We start from the raw sequence: 19,044 nt of genomic DNA on the forward strand, positions 1-19,044 counted from the left end.
GTTTCCACTCTGGGTCGCAAGCTACCAAAGAGGTCGTTGGGCACCTTTATTCCTCTGAGGATTACAGTCCCTCTGCCTCCATAGGACTTAACAAACCACAGCAGGAGTCTTCAACCCAAAGCGCTGGCGCCCCTATTCCAGAAGCCACTCCCACACCCCAAGGACTCCGCCCTCCTCAAGAACAGACTCCTGTTGCTCCTCCCGTCTGTGACTGGGATGACACCTTTGATGCCTTTGCAACGAGTAGACTCAAACCAGAAATTGGGGAGGAAAGCCTTTTGGCTTCTGTAGTTATGGAGGGCCTGGCCTACGTCGATGATCCGAGTCCAACAGAAAGCCCAGCTGAACTGGCTCAGGAAAACAAGACTGAGATAGCAAAGACTGAGCCACAAGCTGTTGATGAAGTGTCTCTAGGCCCCGGATCCTGGGCAGATGTAACGCTCTTAAAAGGAATGGAGGCAAACTTACTGAAGACCGCGCAGGAAGCTACGCTGAGAGAAGATGGTGTGTTGGGTCATTTGCCTTTAAGCTCTCTGTTGGAGAGTGAGAAAACTAGCGCCTCTCCACCTTGGTCAGCCTGGTCTGCAGTGGGAGCTTCGGGGAAGGAGGAGGATGTAGCAGCATTGACTACTCAAAATAGTGCCAGAGCGAAATGGGCCCCAGAAACGGTGCACGTAGAAAAACCGACTGTAGCATACAATGAGGAGGAGCCCAGTAGTGCAGGGGAAGATGAATGGACAACCACAGGCACAGAAACAATTGGCGGTCTATCGGAAAGCGACCGAACCGTCGCCGAGAAGGAACACGAGGTTGAAGAGAGCAGGTTCAGGCCATGTCCACCTTCCGATGACGGCATCTTCGAAGAGGAAAGCAGCCCTGTGAGTGCCCCAGGCTTATTGACCAAAAGCAATTTAGTCTTGGAGAAACCCAGTGAGGCACTTCCTGGGAATAACGCTGTCCTACCATCGTTGGTGTCAAAAGTGGAAGCAGCGGAGAAGCCGTCAGCTGTAGTCGACGTCAGTGATGGTCAGGATTCTAGTAACACAGAGGGGATGATTGATATAAAGCCACTCGGAGGTGGGCTTCAGATATGTGCACAACTGGAGGCAGATGAAGCCAGCATGAAACTAGGTTCTGACTTTCACGAGACACACGTCCCCTCCGCTGTATGGACTGAGACCCCAGAGAGAGAGGAGCAGAACAGCGAGGCAGCTGGTTTGGAGATGACCATGGGGGCACCGCCGCCAAAGCCTCGGAGATGGTTCACACCCGGGGATTTCAGAGAGGAAGGTGATGAGGCCAATTTGGAGACGCAGAGGAGCCAGCAAGACAACGAATCTCAGCGTGAAAATGAGGAGGGCCCAGAGGTGGAAATTCACCCGCAATATACCCATGTAAGCCGAGAGAATGGTTCCCTAGTGGCTGCCAGCCCACCTGCGTTGGGAGCAGCGATAATTGAAGCAAAAGCGAGGTCTGTCCCTTCGGTCGCTGGAGATGCTGATTCCGCCACAGAGGACTGGGTGGCTAATTTGAAGGCAAAAGCTAATGAGTTCGCAGAACGGGACGCCTCTTCTGGGGAAAACCTGCTAGAGATAAATGAGGAGACTGGAGCTGAGCAGTTCGAGACTTGCCCTTCGAAATTCTCACTAGACAGATTAGGCCTGTCAGATGCTGAAGACGACGCAAACAAATTGGAAACGGTAAAGCCAGGCTTCCCTCCCCAGTCACAAGAGCTCACCGAGCGACGCTCCGGCGCCGGGTGGGGCTTGTCGGAGACTGCACCCGTGTTCCCAGAGAGGAACGAGATACTCCCTGAGCAGCTGATTCCTTCAAAGCCCGATACTCCTAGAGATCCGGAATCCAGCCGATCGCTGCCGTTCTGCATGGCTGTGGAGGAGCAGTGGCCAGCTACTCACTACCCGAGCCCCAGCCCAGCTAGCCAGCTTGAAAGGTCAGATCTGCAAGAGCATCCCTCGCAGCCAAGGCGTAAATCGGGGCAGGGAGCTAACCAGGGCCATCCTAGCAAAACACCAGCCCAGCCAGCTGAACGGGAGCCTCAAGCCCCCGAAGCATTAGTGAGCCCAACCAGGGCGTCGGAGCAGGGTAGCGATTCAGCCGACAGGCCCGAGCCATTGTCGAGTCAGCGGTTTAGCTGGTCAGCAGATCGAGGGATAGACTTCAAAAAGGCTGACTTCTGGAGGCCAGTGAGCGGGGAGGAGGGCAGAGAGCAGGATGATATTTCAACCCTGGGCAACCCTTTCACCCCCCGAGTCAGCCCCTCTTCCCCAAACAATCCCTTCGTGGAAAAGCCACCAGACGTGCTCCCGATTCGGGCCACGTCACCCGAAAGGCCTGGTCAGGGAGGCTTAAACTTCAAAGACCTTCATGAGGAAGCTGCTCCACATGGCTTCCAGCCTGCTAAGCTCCCAGGGAACCAGCTAGTTGAACTTCCTCTCTTGCATGGCAACCAACCCTTGGCCTTCTCCACACCTTCCCTTATGGCTGCGACTAACCCCCAGCAGTTCAATTTCCCTTCCCCCATCGTGTGCCCTACAACGGGTGGGGTGCCTGCGGTGACCAGCCGGGCAGCAGCCCAGTCCTCCTGCCCCTTGCTGCAGACCGGTGGCATGAAAGTCTCAACGCTCACGGTTTTGCCCAAGGAGACACAGCCGGCTGAGAAGCCCTCTTTCCATCAGACAAGCAGGTGAGCACTCCGGGGGAGGCGAAGGGTGTGTCCTTGAGGGGAAAATAGCCCCCTTCCTCCCTTCCACTGTTGGGCCTTTAGGTAGCACCTGCAGATAGGGCGTCCGTTGGCCAAAGTTGGCAAGTAATTCACGCAGCAAAGGAAACTGCCTAACCCTGCCGTTGTTCTCCCGCCCCGTCCCCCAGATCTTTACCCGCTTCCAGACTGAAGCGTGCTAATCCCATTTTCAAATAAAACCCTGTAGGCCCCCGAGAGTTCCATTGGATTGGCTTAAATCCTCAGCTCTATCGGACCGGAATTGGGAGTCTCCGTGGCCGTCCTGGGCTTGCTCAGAGTTCGTGGTGCAAATGTTCCCCAGATTTGCCCCGGTTGAAAATTGAGCCCCCGCAGAACTGTGAAGGCTGTTGGCGCTCAATGTATTGCACTAACTTCAGCTCCCACAAACTTTCCCTTGCCCTCCATGCACTGCTCTTGCAAAATATGTACCTTCTTATACGTGTCCGGCAAGGGGGAGTCCCCAAACTTCTGCCCATTAACGCTCTCATGAAACGCTTCATGGCATGTTGGCAGCTGTTTCTTCCTCATTCATTCAGCTTTGGTTTCTTTTTTTCTTTTTTTTGTAGTGGCCTTCAGGTACTAAAATTCTCTTCTCTCCATAGCTAAAGCATAACTGCAGCTGAGACCAGCCTCTTCTTAGGAATCCTGGTGATAGACAGGCGAACAGACTTTGGCCCTGAAATATTTGGGGTGTGGGGAGTATTGAGAGAAGGTTTAGTCCAGTCCTAACCACTGGTCAGAGTTTTGTAACGTGTAGAGACCGAGGGAGATTCTGGAGGTAGAGGTGTGTTCTGTGACTGATCCGGTTTTCCCGGCGCACCTTTGTGCGGCCTGACTGGGAGAAGAAGGGAACGTTATAGGGATCTGTGTCTACTCATAGCACATCACTTCTGCTCCCAGGTTTGAGGTGCCTATTGATTTCAGAGTGAACTGTGAGGACCCATCTGAGAGCTGTCTTAGAACCTGATGGATCGTCTTTACTTCTGCTACACCCGGGAAAACATAATTCTAAGGGGCTAGTAGGGATTTCAACAGCCCGAGAATCCCTTTCCAGCTCATGATGGGGTGCAGTAAAATTCCCTTTTCCTTTTAGGCCCTGTACTGTAGTCCTTTCACATGCAAAGCTCTCCTTGACTTCAGTGGGAGGTCTGCATGCTAAATGACCTCACGATCAGTCCATTATTTTTCCATTTAATGGCTCCACGTTGGCCAGAGCCTTGGATTGTGCTGTCTTCAACTGAATTATTCATCCTCTAACAGGTAAACCGGCTCAAAACCTGCAGGTAAAAAAATCATTGTGTACAGATAAGTGCTACTGTACTTCATGGAAAGAGATGTGTCCTGCAAATCCAATGCTAGGCAACAGGCAGTGTGTGGTCCAGACTCTTTGTGTACAATACACGCTGATTGGTTAGCCGCCATCTTCAAACTGACTGTATAGACAGTCCAGGGCAGGTCTCATCTGTGGGAAGAAGGATGGGTTTCTGGTTGAGGCCCAGGACTGGGATCCGGGAGATCTGGATTCTGTTCTCATCTCTACCACCGATTCCTTCAATAGTGTGAAGCCGGGCAAGTCACTTAACCTCCAGATGCTTCAGTTTCTCCATCTGTAAAATGGGATACTTGCCTCATGGAGCTGTTGTGAAGCTTAACTCATTAATATTTGTAAAGTTCTTTGAGCTCCCCAGGTGAACGAGGCTGTAGAAGGACACATGACGTGACAAAGGAGGATCTTCAAATCTAGAGCAGGAGCAAAAGATTTATTTGGGAAACAAGTGACACATCCAGCAGATAGAGAAACATAGGGCTGGTGCCTGGGGCGGCAGTTCCAGGGAAGGCTGGGAGATAGAGGGGGGCTGGAAATCATCGAGGAAGGGCTGGCTCTGGTGGAAAGAACTTTTCACCAGATTTCTGCTCTCAGGCAGCGTGGCAACTTGTGTACTGCCCCACGGATAGACGGAGCAGGTCTCAGCCAGTCACAGCTGGAGTGGTGTCAGTAGGAATGGAAGAGAGACATTTGGCTTAGGTCTGTAACTTGGACTCTCCAGGCTCTTCTGCGTCAGAGCTGGGAGAGTGGGAGGGTGTGGAGCGGCAGGCAGGAGGGGGTGATCGAAGCCGCCTGGAGGTTCTGCTCAGACACCAGTTTGGAAGGGTGAATCAAAGATCGAGGCAGAAAATTCTGAGGAAGGCTCCACTGAGCTGAGCAGAGGCAGCTCGCCTCTCTGGGGCCAATTCCGTCACCGTCCTGCAGCCAGGGCGGGCTCTTGTCATTAAACCAGTGTGGCTGGGGTGAGGCAGGACGTGGGGAGTCGCATGCCGGAGAGGCCGCCTGTGCAGGGACTCCCTGTTCCTCTGCTCAGCGAGGACTTGGAGCTGGGGGCAGTGGATGTACAACTGGAATGCATCCACAGGCCATTCCCTGCTGTGGAGTAGGGGCACGGGAGACGTGGAGGCTACTCCAGCCGTGAAGGTGGAGTTGCAGTCATGGAACAGGCCTGGGTAGGAAAACATTCCTACCACCCCCACCTCCTGCCCCTGGAGAAACTCCCCCGTTTGCAGCAACTTGACTTCGGTAAGATGCTGAGTAAGTATGTGTGGGACTATTGTAGGGTGGCACAAGCATGTGCAGGAACGGGGACTGGAGAACGGTCCTCGGCAGACTTCCCCAACTACTTTCCACTAGTCCAGCCTCCGAGTACCAGGACCAGGACGCCTGCACCTTCCCCTTCCTCACCGTCATGACAGCGATTCCAGCACTCGGTGTTTTGCTTGCCAGGTGGTGGCGGTTGGTCACAGTAGCAACACTAGAGCTTTCAGCTGTCCCACTCTGCTTTACCATTCCACCTACGCAAACAGAAATGGATGCAAACCGGACAGGTGGACAGCCGGTGAAGCAGGGAGATAAGCACTTTGGTATTTGCTAAAACTGCTTCCAGGTCAGTTCACGCAAGGAAAACCAAGATGATGCAGGAGAAGATCTTCTGCCCAGAACACGGTGGGATATTTTATGTTCGCTGTTCATGGTGACTGCAACAAACCCAGGCCTGGTTTCAAATAGGTTGAGATTTTAAAAATATTGTTAGCTGATCTGACCTCCTGCGTAACACAGGCCATAACATTTCACCCAGTAACTCTTGTATATAGACTGGCTCATGATAGAACCAGGCTGATATGCAACTTACTAACTTGTAGGCAAAAATGTCCTACTCTGGATTTAATTTTCAGCCGCTGCTTAAGTCCGTCTTCCCTCAGTTACTGATCTAATTGCCTGTAAATTTGAGGTTTATATGAATTTGCCTGGAAGTTTGCACCCTAGATCTTAAACCCCAGAGCTAATTTTACGCTCCCATAAAGCACTGGTAATGGAGCTGAGTCAGAAAATAGCTTCTCCCGTGTCATTGCAGGTCAACTGCACCCAGTGTTCAGAAAACTCAAATGGGAGCGGCATTTCTCACAATACCTTTGATCTGTCCGCTCCTTGGAGTGGCCCAATATTGCTGAAAGGGAACCTAATTGGTGACGCCAGCAGATTGTGGGGCTAGATCTGGGTGTTACTTAGGATTAACTGCCCAAAAAAGTTGTTAATGCAGAGTTTACTTCCCCAGCACGACTTTGTGTCTCAGCAGAACATGGAGGGTGGCTAAACTTAAACCTCTGCAAACCAGGAAACACAAATGGTCTCCCCTGCAATGCCGCAACCGTATCTCCAGGGCCAGCCCTACCCATACACAAATGGGGCACCAAATTTCCAGCTGCATGCTGCTCCAGCCCCTGCTTCGCCTCTTCCCCATGACCCCGGCCCTGGTCCACCCCAGCCGCGCCTCTTCCCACCCCTGCTCTGCCCCATCCCCGCCTCCACTCCACCCCTTCCCCAAAGCCCCTGCCTCTTCCCACCCCTGCCCTGCCCCATCCCCGCCCCCACTCCACCCCTTCCCCAAAGCCCCTGCCCCAGCTGCGCCCCCACTCCAGCCAGCCTTTCCCCTGAGGACTGCAGCAGGGGTCGGGCTCCCAGCACTCACCGGCAGCAGTAAGTAGAGCGACCCGGCCCCAGCCTGCTCCGCTCCCCTGGCTCCCAGCCGCGCTGCCGGCGAGTGCTGTAGGGCGGTTCCTCCCAGCCCCCCAACTTAAGCCTGGGAGCCAGGGGAGCGGAGCAGGCTGGGGCCGGGTCACTTCACTTCCCGCAGGAAGTGGCCAGCCTCCCCCCCCACACACACCTGCAGAGGCCTGGGGCCCCACACAGCTCCCCCCATGGGGGCAGCAGGGGGGGCTGCGTAGGGCACCAAAATGGCTCGGGACAGCCCTGTGTAGCTGCTCTGTCCCTTGGAGCTGGCAGCACCATGTGAACCGCATTAACCATCTGGGAAAAAAAACTTGTAAGGAGCGTTGCAGTGATCATGCTAAGTATTCTTCTCCACTTCCCTGGCACGGTACATCTTCAAAGCGTGTTAGAGACGAACTGGAACGACACCTAGGGAATCAATTTGACTTCGGTGTTCTTGGCTCCCAGGCCTGTTCTCAGACTCCTCTGGACTTTAGATAGCGATGTTAAAACTCCTGGATTGCCAAGTAATTGTCTAGAAATAGCTGTGACTGTGAGTGCATTGTCTTGGTGTCTCACTGAGAGCTGCAGCTTTCCCGTAGGAAATCTCACCTGACCTGGTATGTGGCCCAGGAAGCGTGGCTCAGTAGATGAGGCAGGAGAAGCTGTAGTGAAGACTGACAACCAGGCCATTGCTCCATTGTTGTTAATCTTAAACTGCTGTGAAATTCACGAAAACTGACCCTTTCAGGAGCCTCCAGGTGCTTATCAACTGAAATGTAAGCTCCATGATACCTCTGTGATGGAGGTCATTAGGAATCCAGTCTGTCAGGGAAACTGAGGCACGGATAATTGTCTGAAATCACATGACGAGTCAGTAAACAGAGCTGAGATTAGAACTGGAGACCGCTGATGTGCGGTAACCACTAGACCACACTCTCTCCCTGTTGCTGGTATAACAAATGCCGCTTACCAACAGTATGGCAGCTGCCACCCTGGAAAGCCGCGTAGGTTTTAAGCCAGCAGGGACCATCCTCTCATCTAGTCTGACCTGTATCACACAAGCCAGAGAACCTCAGCCACTGCTTTCACTTTGAGCTAGGGTGAATGTTCTAGAAAGACCTCCAGCCTTGACTTAGACTCCAAGCGGTGGAGAACCCACCGCCTCCTGAGGTAAGTTGTTCCAATGGTTAATTACCCTCAGCGCTAAGTGTATAAAAACTCAGCAGTTTTAACATATCAGCTGCCTCTTACATGTGCCAAATGCTTCTGCCATTAATCTGGGGTTACCATATTTTAGTTTTAAAAAAGGAGGACACGCCCCAACTCCGCCCCTTCCCCGCCCCCAACTCCACCCCTTCCCCAAAGTCCCTGCCCCAACTCTGCCCCCTCCCCTGAACACTCCGCCCCCTGCTCCTCCCCCTCCCCAGCTTCCCACGAATCAAATGTTTGCGGGAAGCCTGAAATGGAGGCAGCAGGTAAGCTGGGGCGGGATGCGGCGCGGCCCAGTCCGGCCTTCCTGGCCAAGCGGCTCCCTGTGGCGGCCGGCCGGCCCAGGCCAAGAGGCTCTGGCCCTGGCGTCTCCCGCCTAGCTCGGCTTGGGCCCTGGGGCACCAACCCCCGGCCGAGCACCCCCGGTATGGCTCCTGGCCGAGCACCGCCGGCCCCGGCCCGGCTCTGGCCGAGCCCCCCCTGGCCCCGGCCGAGCACCGCCGTCCCTGTCCCGTCCCCGGCCGAGCACCCCCGTCCCGGCCCTCGTCCGAGCACCCCCGGCCGAGCACCCCGGCCCCGCACCACCGGCCCCGCACCGTCGGGCTCTCCCTCCATATTTTCCCGGATATGTCTGGCCTTTTGGAATTTCCTCCCGGATGGGGAGTTGAGGCCCAAAAAGCCGGACATGTCCGGGAAAATCCGGACGTGTGGTAACCCTACATTAATCTGCTGTGCTGATCAAATCCAGTGCAACTTTTTAAAAAGTGCTTTGGGATTTCATAGACAGGCCTGCAAAATGCTGTATTTCTGTTCAGTAAGTCTCTCACCTAGAATATGCTGGAGGGAAAGTGCCTTGGGGCCGGTCCCCAGCCCCTAATCTTTTTAATGTGTCCCCCTCACCTTCTGGACCTTGCAAAGCAAGGAGCTGGATACTAGTAATAAGGTAACTTGGTATGGCAAATGCAACCACTGCTGTCTGTTCAAAGTAGGGCTTGCCCCGCAGTCCTGACTGCAGACACCTCCTCTGTTGGTGGGGGGATACTGGACAGAAATGAGGCACTGATGGAAAAACAATACTTTTGCCAGCTTGTTTTTTTGGGGGGAGGAATCTCTCCCACAATTCCACAGCAGGCAAATGCTATAATGCATCCCCTGCCTAGCAGGAGAACTAAGAAACCACCTGCAAGCTGAGCTGGGGGAGAAATGAACTTTCTTCTGACAATATCTGTGACAACTCTTGATCATCCCTCTGTGGCCCCAGCTTGCATCTAGAGGCTGTCTCTCAGGGGCTTCAGTGAGCTTGGGCCAGAGAAAGGGCCTTCAACATCTAAAATGTTCCTGTAGGCAGAGGAGCTGTGTCTTCTGGGGATGCTCATTTCTGCCAATCAGTCCCCATGTGAGCCTCTTGTTAGAGGTGTCAACCTCTTCCTTTTCCCTTCCACCAGGTTTTTCTCTCTTGGGCTGGCTGGGTGTGTATTGTGCGCTCTCAGATGATGAGTGGGAAGCCTTTGCCCAGACTGAGGCCCATGGGAGGGTGCCGTGGAATTTGGGACTGATTATGTTTAGGCCTGACTGCTCAGCTGTCCGGCCTCGCCCTCCTAGCTGGAAGGCTTGTCCTTTGTGTTGCATGAAGCTGGAATTCAGGAGTGCAGAGTTTCTGATCCGTCCTCTCTTCATTCACAGCTTTTAGCTAGAGGAAGCTTCGCAACTTATCTGCGTTGTAAATGGCTTTGGGTTGAACCCGAGTTAACCTTTTTGAGGCACAAGTTTCAAGCCTGGTATCCCCTGTGCTCAGTTGGAAATTGAGGGGGAACGTGGTCTAGTGGGTAGAGCACAGGCCTGCAACAGGAGGAGAGAAGAGGTTCTGGTCCCAGCCCTGCCAGTGACCTTGGCCAATGCAGTTCTCTTCAGCGCAGCCATTGTGCCATCTGTAAATGCAGCGGCTTGCCTGCCTCCCTGGAGTTTTGGGAGAACTGCTGCATGCTTGCAAAGCACCTTGAGTTCCTTGGATGGAGCGCAGGATGGGATACGTAATGCGTTAGCTTGTGAACGCATCAACTGTGGTTATAATTCTTTGCAGCGTGGCTGCTGCGTGTGCAGAGTAAATCCGCTTCATGGCATTTCGGTTTGTGTTTATTACTAAATGTCATGGCACAGATTTCACGTATAAACTACCCAGCACCTCCTCTTCCCCATTAGGAGTTGGCAGCCCAATTTGCCTCGGGACACTTCTCTGTTTTGTGGGGAGCCCAGACTTCAGCCCAAAGGACAAACACCCACTGGCTGAGGCCAGAAATGCACCCTGCAGCCTTGCTTGTGACTGCAGGGGGCGGAATGGGGCAGCACCTGGCAGAAAAGCAATAGCCCCCTTGTCTGTCAGGGAAGGTGCTTGCACCTACGCAGTTTGGGTCGTGTATTTTGGTGCAAATTCTGTGGTGCTCTTAGCCGCCATGGCCAACTGCCAGGACCCCATCTAGTGCAGTCCTGCTGGCCTTGGTGCATGGGGCCAGGGGGTGGGGGTGTGTGCATGGTGTGTCCTCGCTGTAATCCCTAAATGGGCAAGTCACACAATCTTTTCCAGTATACTGCGGTTCCCCTTTGAGTCTGAAACACACCAAGACAAACCAGACTCTTAGGGTTAATTGTGTATGTTTACACCCTAAAATAGGGCAGCTATGACTTGGTGGAGTCAGCAGATCTGCAGTGTTCTCATAGATGGGGAAATAGTCAATAGGCAGCCCACCAGCTGTGGGTCAGTGTGATACGTAACTCCCCAGCCAGTCAGTAATGGCTCCAAACGCTAACCTAAGGGGGCCCAGGACTTGGTCAACAAGGTCCTTAGAAAGCAACAGAGGGTCCTGTGGCACCTTTAAGACTAACAGAAGTATTGGGAGCATAAGCTATCGTGGGTAAGAACCTTCAGATGCATCTGAAGAAGTGAGGTTCTTACCCACGATAGCTTATGCTCCCAATACTTCTGTTAGTCTCAAAGGTGCCACAGGACCCTCTGTTGCTTTTTACAGATTCAGACTAACACGGCTACCCCTCTGATACTTGACACCATGCAAGGTCCTTAGCTGGGCAAAGAGCTCTGAGCCTCAGAGCTATGCCTAACTTCCCCAAAATGGAGCAGATTGAAACACTGTCACTAAGGCCCCAGCATGCAATGCTGCCACCTTGGTTAGAGCAGCCCACAGAGACTGTGGGTGCCAGCAAGCAGTGGGGCCTGACTCCCTGTATCGAGGAAGAATTGCATTCTGGGACTTGTAGTCTCCAGGGGTCCTCTCTCTCTCTTAGAACTTTTGGGCTGCTCTATGGGCCATTTTGCCCCCTCTCCTCCCCCCCCCCCCCCCCCCCCCCCGGGCAGGTAAACATTCAGTGTGGTGCCTGGTGGAGGATGCAGCTGTGTGGAACCCACTAACTCTGATGTACTGCTGACTTTCCCCACAGGCAGAGAAACTAAAGGGCAGATGTGCTTCCCCATCCCTCAGCTCTGTGTGGCGCTAACTCTCTGACTTCCTTGCTCCCTTTAGTCCTCATCCAGTGAAGCCCATAAGTGCTGCCGTGGCAGAGGTCTCTGGGGAGAAGAAGCAGCACAGGTCCACCCTGACCACTGCCCTGAGCAGCGGCCTGGAAAAGCTGAAGACCGTCACCACGAGTAGTGTCCAGCCAGTGACCCCTTCATCGCAGCTGGAGAAAGTGGAGTCCAAGAAGCTAAAGGTAGGGTCACCGCCACTGACCAATAGCACGTATTCTCCTCCCGCACCGATTTGTGTCTCATATTGGTGCTTAGGTACAGTGGTGATTGGAGGCCTAGAAATACCTAGCAGCGATCCCGTTGTGTGCGAGAACCCGTTACACCACTGAATCAGCAGAGCTGCCGATACTACCCCAGACTCCAGCCACCGTCCCTGTTCTAAGCCCTGGGCAGGGCCCTGCTCTGATGAGCAAGTTATCCGCTCTTTCCCCTTCACCGTCTGGACTCTGCCGTTTCCTTGTCTCTCTCCTGCTGAGCTGGGTTTCACAGAGCATGTTCAGTCGTACGGAACCAGCAGGGTAACTACAAGACGTTGCACTGCCTCTCAATTTACAATCTCAGGGAAAATCTAAGGCCATGTTGTCGACAGTACAGCTGGGTGTGTCCCTCCCAGCCCTGGTAGACAAACTCACGCTAGCTCTGTTTTGAACTAGCGTGCTAAGAACAGCGGCGTGGGAGTGAGGCATTGGCGGTGGCTTGGGCTAACCACCTGAGTCCAAGCCCGCCTGACCCCATGTCCGAGCTCAGGTGGCTAACCCGTGTCTTCGCCAGCGGCGAAACGTCCAGACTGCTGTTCTTAGTGTGCTAGTGCGAGTCTCCCCGTGCTGCGTAGACATATCCCAAAGGGTTCTGCCTGCTGGTGAGGGTGGGAAGGAAACACTTCCTGGAGCACTGGGTCTGCCATAGTTTCTGATGAGGCAGTGCTGGGTGGCTGCATTCAAAAGCCAGTGTGTGCTGACAGGCAAACCACAGAGTCTCTTGATGAGTTCATGGTTGCTTTCCTCTCTCTTTCCTATGGCTATTGCAATTCCTTGCTCTTTGCTTCCCCCAATTCCAGTTCTCCAGACTGTGATGTGTGTACGTTGCTGTGTCAGCGCAGGGGGCTGGACGTGGATGGCTTCTCAAGGCCCCTTCCAGCCCTACACTTCTGTGATTCACACGTACACAGAAATGCCACCATGTCACCATCACGCTCAAACACCCCCGCTGATGCTCCCTGTGCATCTCCGGATCCAGCCAGCAACCACCTGTCTTAAATTCTTCCACCCCCAGCTCGCAAATCTTATCCGTGTCTCCCGGGTGCTCATCTACCTGCAGTCTCCTCTCCATCCCTTCACTGCCTCCTGGCAGCTCCCTCACTGTTCAGTCTCCATTACGCCCAGGGTCTCTGCTCTACACTGAATTTGTCACCCTCTTACAGTTTAGCCCTAGAACTGTACAGTGCTTTAATACGCCCACTTACACGAAAGCTGCTATGCAAAATACCCAGAACTAAAACATGCACCGATTATTTTCTCGTGCACACATATCAGTCTGAGTCGCAAGCTGGATTCAGTTCCTTACCGTGCATACAGTTTGCAGGTGTATTTTGCAAGGTACAGAGAGGGTCTCATTTAAGTTCACCGGGTCTGCTTCCTTCTGTTCCTGCTGTAGGATGCTGCTCTGCCGGACCAGTCTGCCAAGTATTATCACCTGACCCACGATGAACTCATCCAACTGCTGCTGCAGAGAGAGAAGGAGCTGAGCCGGAAGGAGGAGCACATCCATGAACTGGAGAACTACATTGACCAGCTGCTGGTGCGCATCATGGAACGGTCTCCCACCCTCCTTCAGATCCCCCTGGAAAAAAACACGACCAGCAAGTAACCTCTGCTCAGAGATCTCCTTGGCGTCACTTGCCCACAGCACTCCTGGAATAAACACGCCAAAGACACCGGATTCTGCCCCTGCACACACTCTGTCCCCACCTCTTACAAGTAAAACCCAAGAGGGCTTTGGTGGCCCATACAAATGCGCAGAGAATCTTTCAGTAAAGACTAGCTGTATCACCTAACAAATGTGCACTAGCTCCAGGAAACGACCTCATCGGGGCATAGAACACTGCAATGCCCCGCCCAGGAACTGGACTTCTCCCCCACGGCCTGGCACCATGGTTCAGGAACATCTCCTGCCAAAGCCGGAAGGAGTCCATGGAACTGGACGCCTGAGAATTGGAAATGTGCCATCTAGCCCCTGACTTCAAGCTACCACCCCTGCCCGTGTTCCCAAATGACCCTGGTCTATCAGAAATGGGGTGTCCTGGCTTGCTAAGAAAGTTCTCTGAATCGCTGCTGCTGCTGCCACAGCTGAGGAACCTTACGTGTGACACCGGAAAATCACAAGTGTGTGGCTCTTCCCCGTCTTGCTGTGCATGCCAGTGAGGCAAGGGGCGAGAGGGAGGTCTAGCTTCACCTCTCTTCCTGTATTTCGATGGGAACCGTTTCTTTGCCAGGCCAAAGGAAAGGGTTCCCCACCAATTAGGAAGCTCCTCTCTGAGCACTAAGTCCCTGGCCGTATGGGAGCTGAGACAAAAAGTGACACTGGTGAAATCGGCTGAGCGTGACTAAGCATGTGTCAGTGCTGGAGCACGAGCTGCACGTTTGCCTCTGTGACAAAACCCACTCTTCCTTACCCAGCTCAGAACAGAACTTCATCCCCGTGGCTTCCGGGGAAGGGACCTGTTGATGTTCATGCAGCATCTGTCCCATAGAACTTCCTTCTCAAAGCCACCCTACCCATCACCGATGTGTATACTGCAGGGACGCACTGCGGGCTCTTGTTGGCATCAGTCATGGCTGATATTTCTGCACAGTATTATCTCGTTAAACACCTCTATCCGTGTTTACAGGGCATGTTTGAAACCACCATGGCCCTTGACACTACTTGCCTACTTCTTTGTATTTATCTTTTTGTTAATGTGCCTGGAAGATGCCGTAAGGAACAGAAGCTAGAGTGTGACTGCCCAGCCCTGTCTGCGTGCATGACAGCCCATTTAGCCAGATACAATCTATAATAAACTAGCAACTCACCACTCTAAAATACCCCCAGGATTAACATTATGCCTAGGGCCTAGATGTTTCACTGGGCCAGCACTCTCAGGAGGTGTCTATGTAGCGCTAGATTTTGGGGCCTCAATGAACAAGCTCCTCGTTGGCTGGTTGGTTTAGTAGCTGCAAGTGTGGTGAGGCCGAGGGCTTGACTATGAGTGGTACACCTTGCCACAGTAGAAAACAGCATAGTTGCTGGTTCTGATGTGCAATTGGACGGGGCCAGAAGTTGCTGTTGTCTTCCATTTTGGTTTTTAGCTCTTGTCAGTTTCTTCTCTCTGTTCCATCAAGGCGTTGGGTGGCAGGTCCTCTTGCAGGTGAAGAAGCGGCCGTGTTATCCCATCGAGACAGTGAGGACAGGGCCTGGCACCTAACTCGACTTGGACTTCAGTGTCCTTAGCCTGGCAAAGGGGCATTGTTTCCACTGGAGCCCCTGGAGTTTTTGCTGGAGCTTTTAAGCCTTTTTCACATTCTTTCACTGTTACCTGTTTAAATGTATTAAAAGCGACTTCGGAAAGTTGTGCTTTTGGTAATAGAATAAGAGCAGTTTCCTGCTAAAATGGTTGATTCTTTAAACCCAACCTGCAGTCCAATGTATTATTGTCCTTACCTAGCCCAGCCTTGCAAAATTCTACTTGCCCGCCAGGCTCAGGTAAGTTGGGTGGTTTTGTTTGGTTTTTAAAGCAGATAAAACAGACCATCCTGGGCAAAGGGTGGTCAAGTCGCTTTGTGTTCCGGGGGTGGAACACTTTTATGCAAGGCTGGTGTAATTGACGTTTTCTATAAGGATAGTAATACGGGGTGTATGTGCCAAGGCAAAGGGTGCCTGGGTAAAGCCAGTGCTAGAACCTGTTAGGGAGTCATGCCCAATGGAAGCATGAGTCTGCCAGGGAGGAGAGAGCTATTGGAACAAGAGGCAGCATGTTGATGGGAGGAGCGGTTTTAAAACGGGATCTGATATTACAGTAATTGAGAATTTCTGGCCATATCCAGTCTGTAAAATATCATATAAGGAGGAGGATCTTAGTCCCTTAAACACTGGCCGTGAGCATTTTGGTCCTATTTGCCTTTGTTTCTAATAGGAAAGAAGTCCGGGGTTTGCATTTATCTGCCTGCATTGTTGTTCTTTGTGTGCATGTGTCGCGGGGAGGGTGGGGGTATGTTTATATTGTACAGTTTAGGGTTTTAAGAAATGTATCCAGCCTTTTTTCTTCATACCAGTTCAAGTACCAAGAACTTCTCTTTGCACGTACAATCAAAAGGTTCCCCTGGAGGGAGAGCCAGGTCCCTTTCCTGGTTGTATGCCTCTTGGAAAAGGTCTTCCTTTTATTTGAGGAGGAGTTGCATCTAGTGTGGTTTAAGGAGGCAAAATTTGCGTAAAAACAGTTGTGCAACTAAACCTACCACACCGTGGTGTGGAAGGGAGGGCATGATCAAAGACAGGCTAGCTGGAACATGGAGGCCTGTGTCAGATGGGTATTATAAAGGAGGGAAGTCGGTAGTATTTCATCTCTATGAGAATAAATGTGTCCATACTGGCTTTTCGGCAGCCTGTTTATAAAAGATGCCTGCCCCGTTCTGTCTGTCCTCTGAAATATACCTGCTTCCTTGGGGTGGCACAACTCACCGATGGGGGACTGCCATCATTTCACTGTTCTTCCCGTGCACCATGCAGCAGAAACATACGAGACCAGATCATGCTGCCTGGTACCAAACGGTTCCTCCTGTTGGCTTGATCCCTGGACAGCCTCTAGAGCCAATTAATTGCTCTTGGATAGTCTTTCTTGTAGGATTTTGTTTGGTCTTCTCATCCTGAGGACTGACTTATTGTAGGTGCTTTCCACACCCACACAAGTGCCAATGTTTTTAAAGAGCTCTCTGCACCCCTATCCGCTGCTTCTTAATCCTTTTGTTACGATTTAATCACATCTTTCTGCCTTCGTCGGTTTTCTGCCTTTTCAAAGCTTGAATGTTTGGCACTTTATCTATTCAAGATAACCTTGAAGAGCTGCAGCACAAAGAACTGTACCAGGAAAATGGACTTGTTTAACGGGAAACATGTTTCCTTTCCTCCTCCCTCTGTATCCCACTGCTGTGGGATTGAACCCCATAGACCACCTTGCACCAAAAGAATCCACTCAGTGAAAAGTTGTACGTAGCTGAAAACGCTGCCAAGCGGATATAGTAGCTTTAAAATGTCCAAGCCTTGATTCTACACTGGCAGGGATGCTCTGAGAAACCACTTGGGAGACTCAGCGTTCCTGGTGGAGCAGATACTGCATGGGCAGCACGACATCTGAGTTAACCAAAGTTCGAGTGTGGGGAGTATGGCACAAACCTAATGATGGTCATGGCTAAGAGGCTGTTGTCCATCCCTCCCCTGTTTTGGGTGTCATCGAATTGACCGTTAGAATGTTCAGAAGTCAGGAATTTGTGATTGAACTTGGCTAGGGAAAGGCATCCTTGAGGAGAGGTGTCTTTGGTAAGTCCACTTACTGTTTTGTCCTCCATTTCTCCACTGCCTTACAAATCTTTCTCCCCAAGTGATTATGCACCACATAATGGAGCAGAGAATTTTAAATATACCACAAGTGTCCAGAGAACTTGGTTAAAACCAGAGTGGCTATTTAATTAACATCATCTGGTACTAAAAAAAAAAAAATGTATTGGAGAGTCTGATGTGAAGATTTTAAAATGTAGATGTCTTACAGAAAGGAGGCAGAGGAGAGATGTATTTGTTCTAAAAACGATTGATGCTCCTGTCCTGTATCCGTATTTAAAGGAGGTGGTTGTGTAAAAACAAGGAGTTGAAAGTATGTCATTGTCCCTATGTACCAATCTAATGCCGGAACCCTCTTGGTGAGGGTTCGTCACTACAGGTGAGATGACTTTAGTATATATAGATCACCTTCCGCTGTCAACGGTGTGGCTGTTTATTCAGTTTGAAACAAAGCCATTCCCGTAACTGTGTCTCTCATCCCAGTCTAGTCGGCCTCTTCCCCACACAAACTGCTTTGCAGGGTTTTTCTGCAGATGTGCAGCTGATTGCATTTATGCTGTGCTTTGTTGTCAGCCCATAGGGTCAGTAAACTGTTTTTTTAAAGGAAGCCCATCAAGCAGTCTGTTTCTTTATTTTCTCTTCCGGCCAGGGGTTAAGGGGGTACAGAAGAGATGTCCAGTGATGACCTTAAACTGGAACAAACCTGAAGGGATATGGACACTGAAAGTGTCTTGTAAATCCAGTCTATTTGAGTTGGATGATCTTGTTTGTAAAAAACAAAAACAAAAAAACCCGGTATGTTCTGTGCTATAAACGTGTGTTGGAAATGCACCCAAAAAACCAGGGTTCAGACTGTTCAAATCTGGGGGGTATGTTGAGTTCCCTATTCTTCACAGAGTTGGAAAGTGTTCTGCTTATGTTTCTTGATTTAATAGTTGCAACTAATGTTTATAAAGAGCTTGTTATTTACGTTTTAAGCACTTTAAAAAAAAATAAAAATTGTTCAAACTGTTCCTAGACACGTCTGATTTACTGATGAGAAGGGCCGTGCTAATTGGCGCTTGGGAACTGAGTGATCGGTTAACTCTTTTATTTCCTGAAATAGAATGATGGTCTCCTTTCAGTTTCTCTCTTTAGGAGTCGGGTCCGTTATTTTTCATTCACACAGAGGTCCCTGTGCTTCAGGAGCAGCATGTCTGTATCGATCACAATTTAAACCTGCGCACTTATAATGGTGCACCCTTACATAGTGCAGTTCATCTGTAGATCTCCAAATGTTTTTGCAAAGGGAAGGCAGGATCACTAATCCCATTTTTATGGGCCAAGACATGAAAATGGAGAAAGCCCGAGTGACTTGCTCAAGGTAACTCCGTGATTGCAGTAGGGCTAGGAATAGAAACCAGACTTCCTGCTCCCGCAGCCTGCTCTGCTGTTCAGTGGGTCACCTTGCTGCTTTACTTATCGAGTTACGATAACTTTATAGTACTGTATTAAAAACCCCAACTAATGTCTAACACTTTCTTCTGTCCAAGTGATGCACAGCATTTTGGTTGCATGGTGGGGAAACAGCAATTGAGAATCATCTGGCTTGAAACCTCCAGCTGCCATTTTATGGATTACTTAGGATGTGTCTTCACTGCAGTTAGCCAGGGCTCCTAGCTGGGTGTTGATACTAGCCCTCTTCTCATGAGTTTGATGCTGCTTTCAATCTGGGCTGGTTGTCCAGGCTGGGGGTGTGGTTTAGAGCTCAGGTCCCACTCCCACCCAGGCTAGTAACCCACCCACTTTGCAGTTAGGATACAGACTCAATCACTTGAGTGCTGATAGTCCTCCAAATGCCTGCCCAGAAGGACAGATGGATTCTCCCACAATTCACTGGGAAAGAATCCTAGCAGCAGAACCATGGGA

General features: G+C 51.4%; 1 protein-coding gene across 5 annotated transcripts in view; it reads left to right on the top strand.

The window, feature by feature from the left end:
* The window catches only part of RAB11FIP5 (RAB11 family interacting protein 5), a 110,667-nt gene extending 92,518 nt beyond the window's left edge, over positions 1 to 18,149 (top strand). For 2 of the 5 annotated variants that reach the window (XR_006175724.2, XM_008169596.4), the window contains 2 exons: positions 11,546 to 11,732; positions 13,204 to 18,149. Coding sequence is in view for 4 of the 5 variants with exons in the window: in XM_008169596.4 (XP_008167818.2) it covers positions 11,546 to 11,732; positions 13,204 to 13,416 (400 nt within the window). In the remaining variant the exon portion in view is untranslated. Of the gene's footprint in view, position 1; positions 2,705 to 11,545; positions 11,733 to 13,203 lie in introns of those variants that run through there. The other 3 variants (XM_065597304.1, XM_008169593.4, XM_042855630.2) reach the window with 3 other exon arrangements.
* The last annotated feature ends 895 nt before the right edge of the window (positions 18,150 to 19,044 follow it).

The sequence above is a fragment of the Chrysemys picta genome, chromosome 5, assembly GCF_011386835.1.
Source record: "Chrysemys picta bellii isolate R12L10 chromosome 5, ASM1138683v2, whole genome shotgun sequence".
NCBI lineage: Eukaryota > Metazoa > Chordata > Testudines > Emydidae > Chrysemys > Chrysemys picta.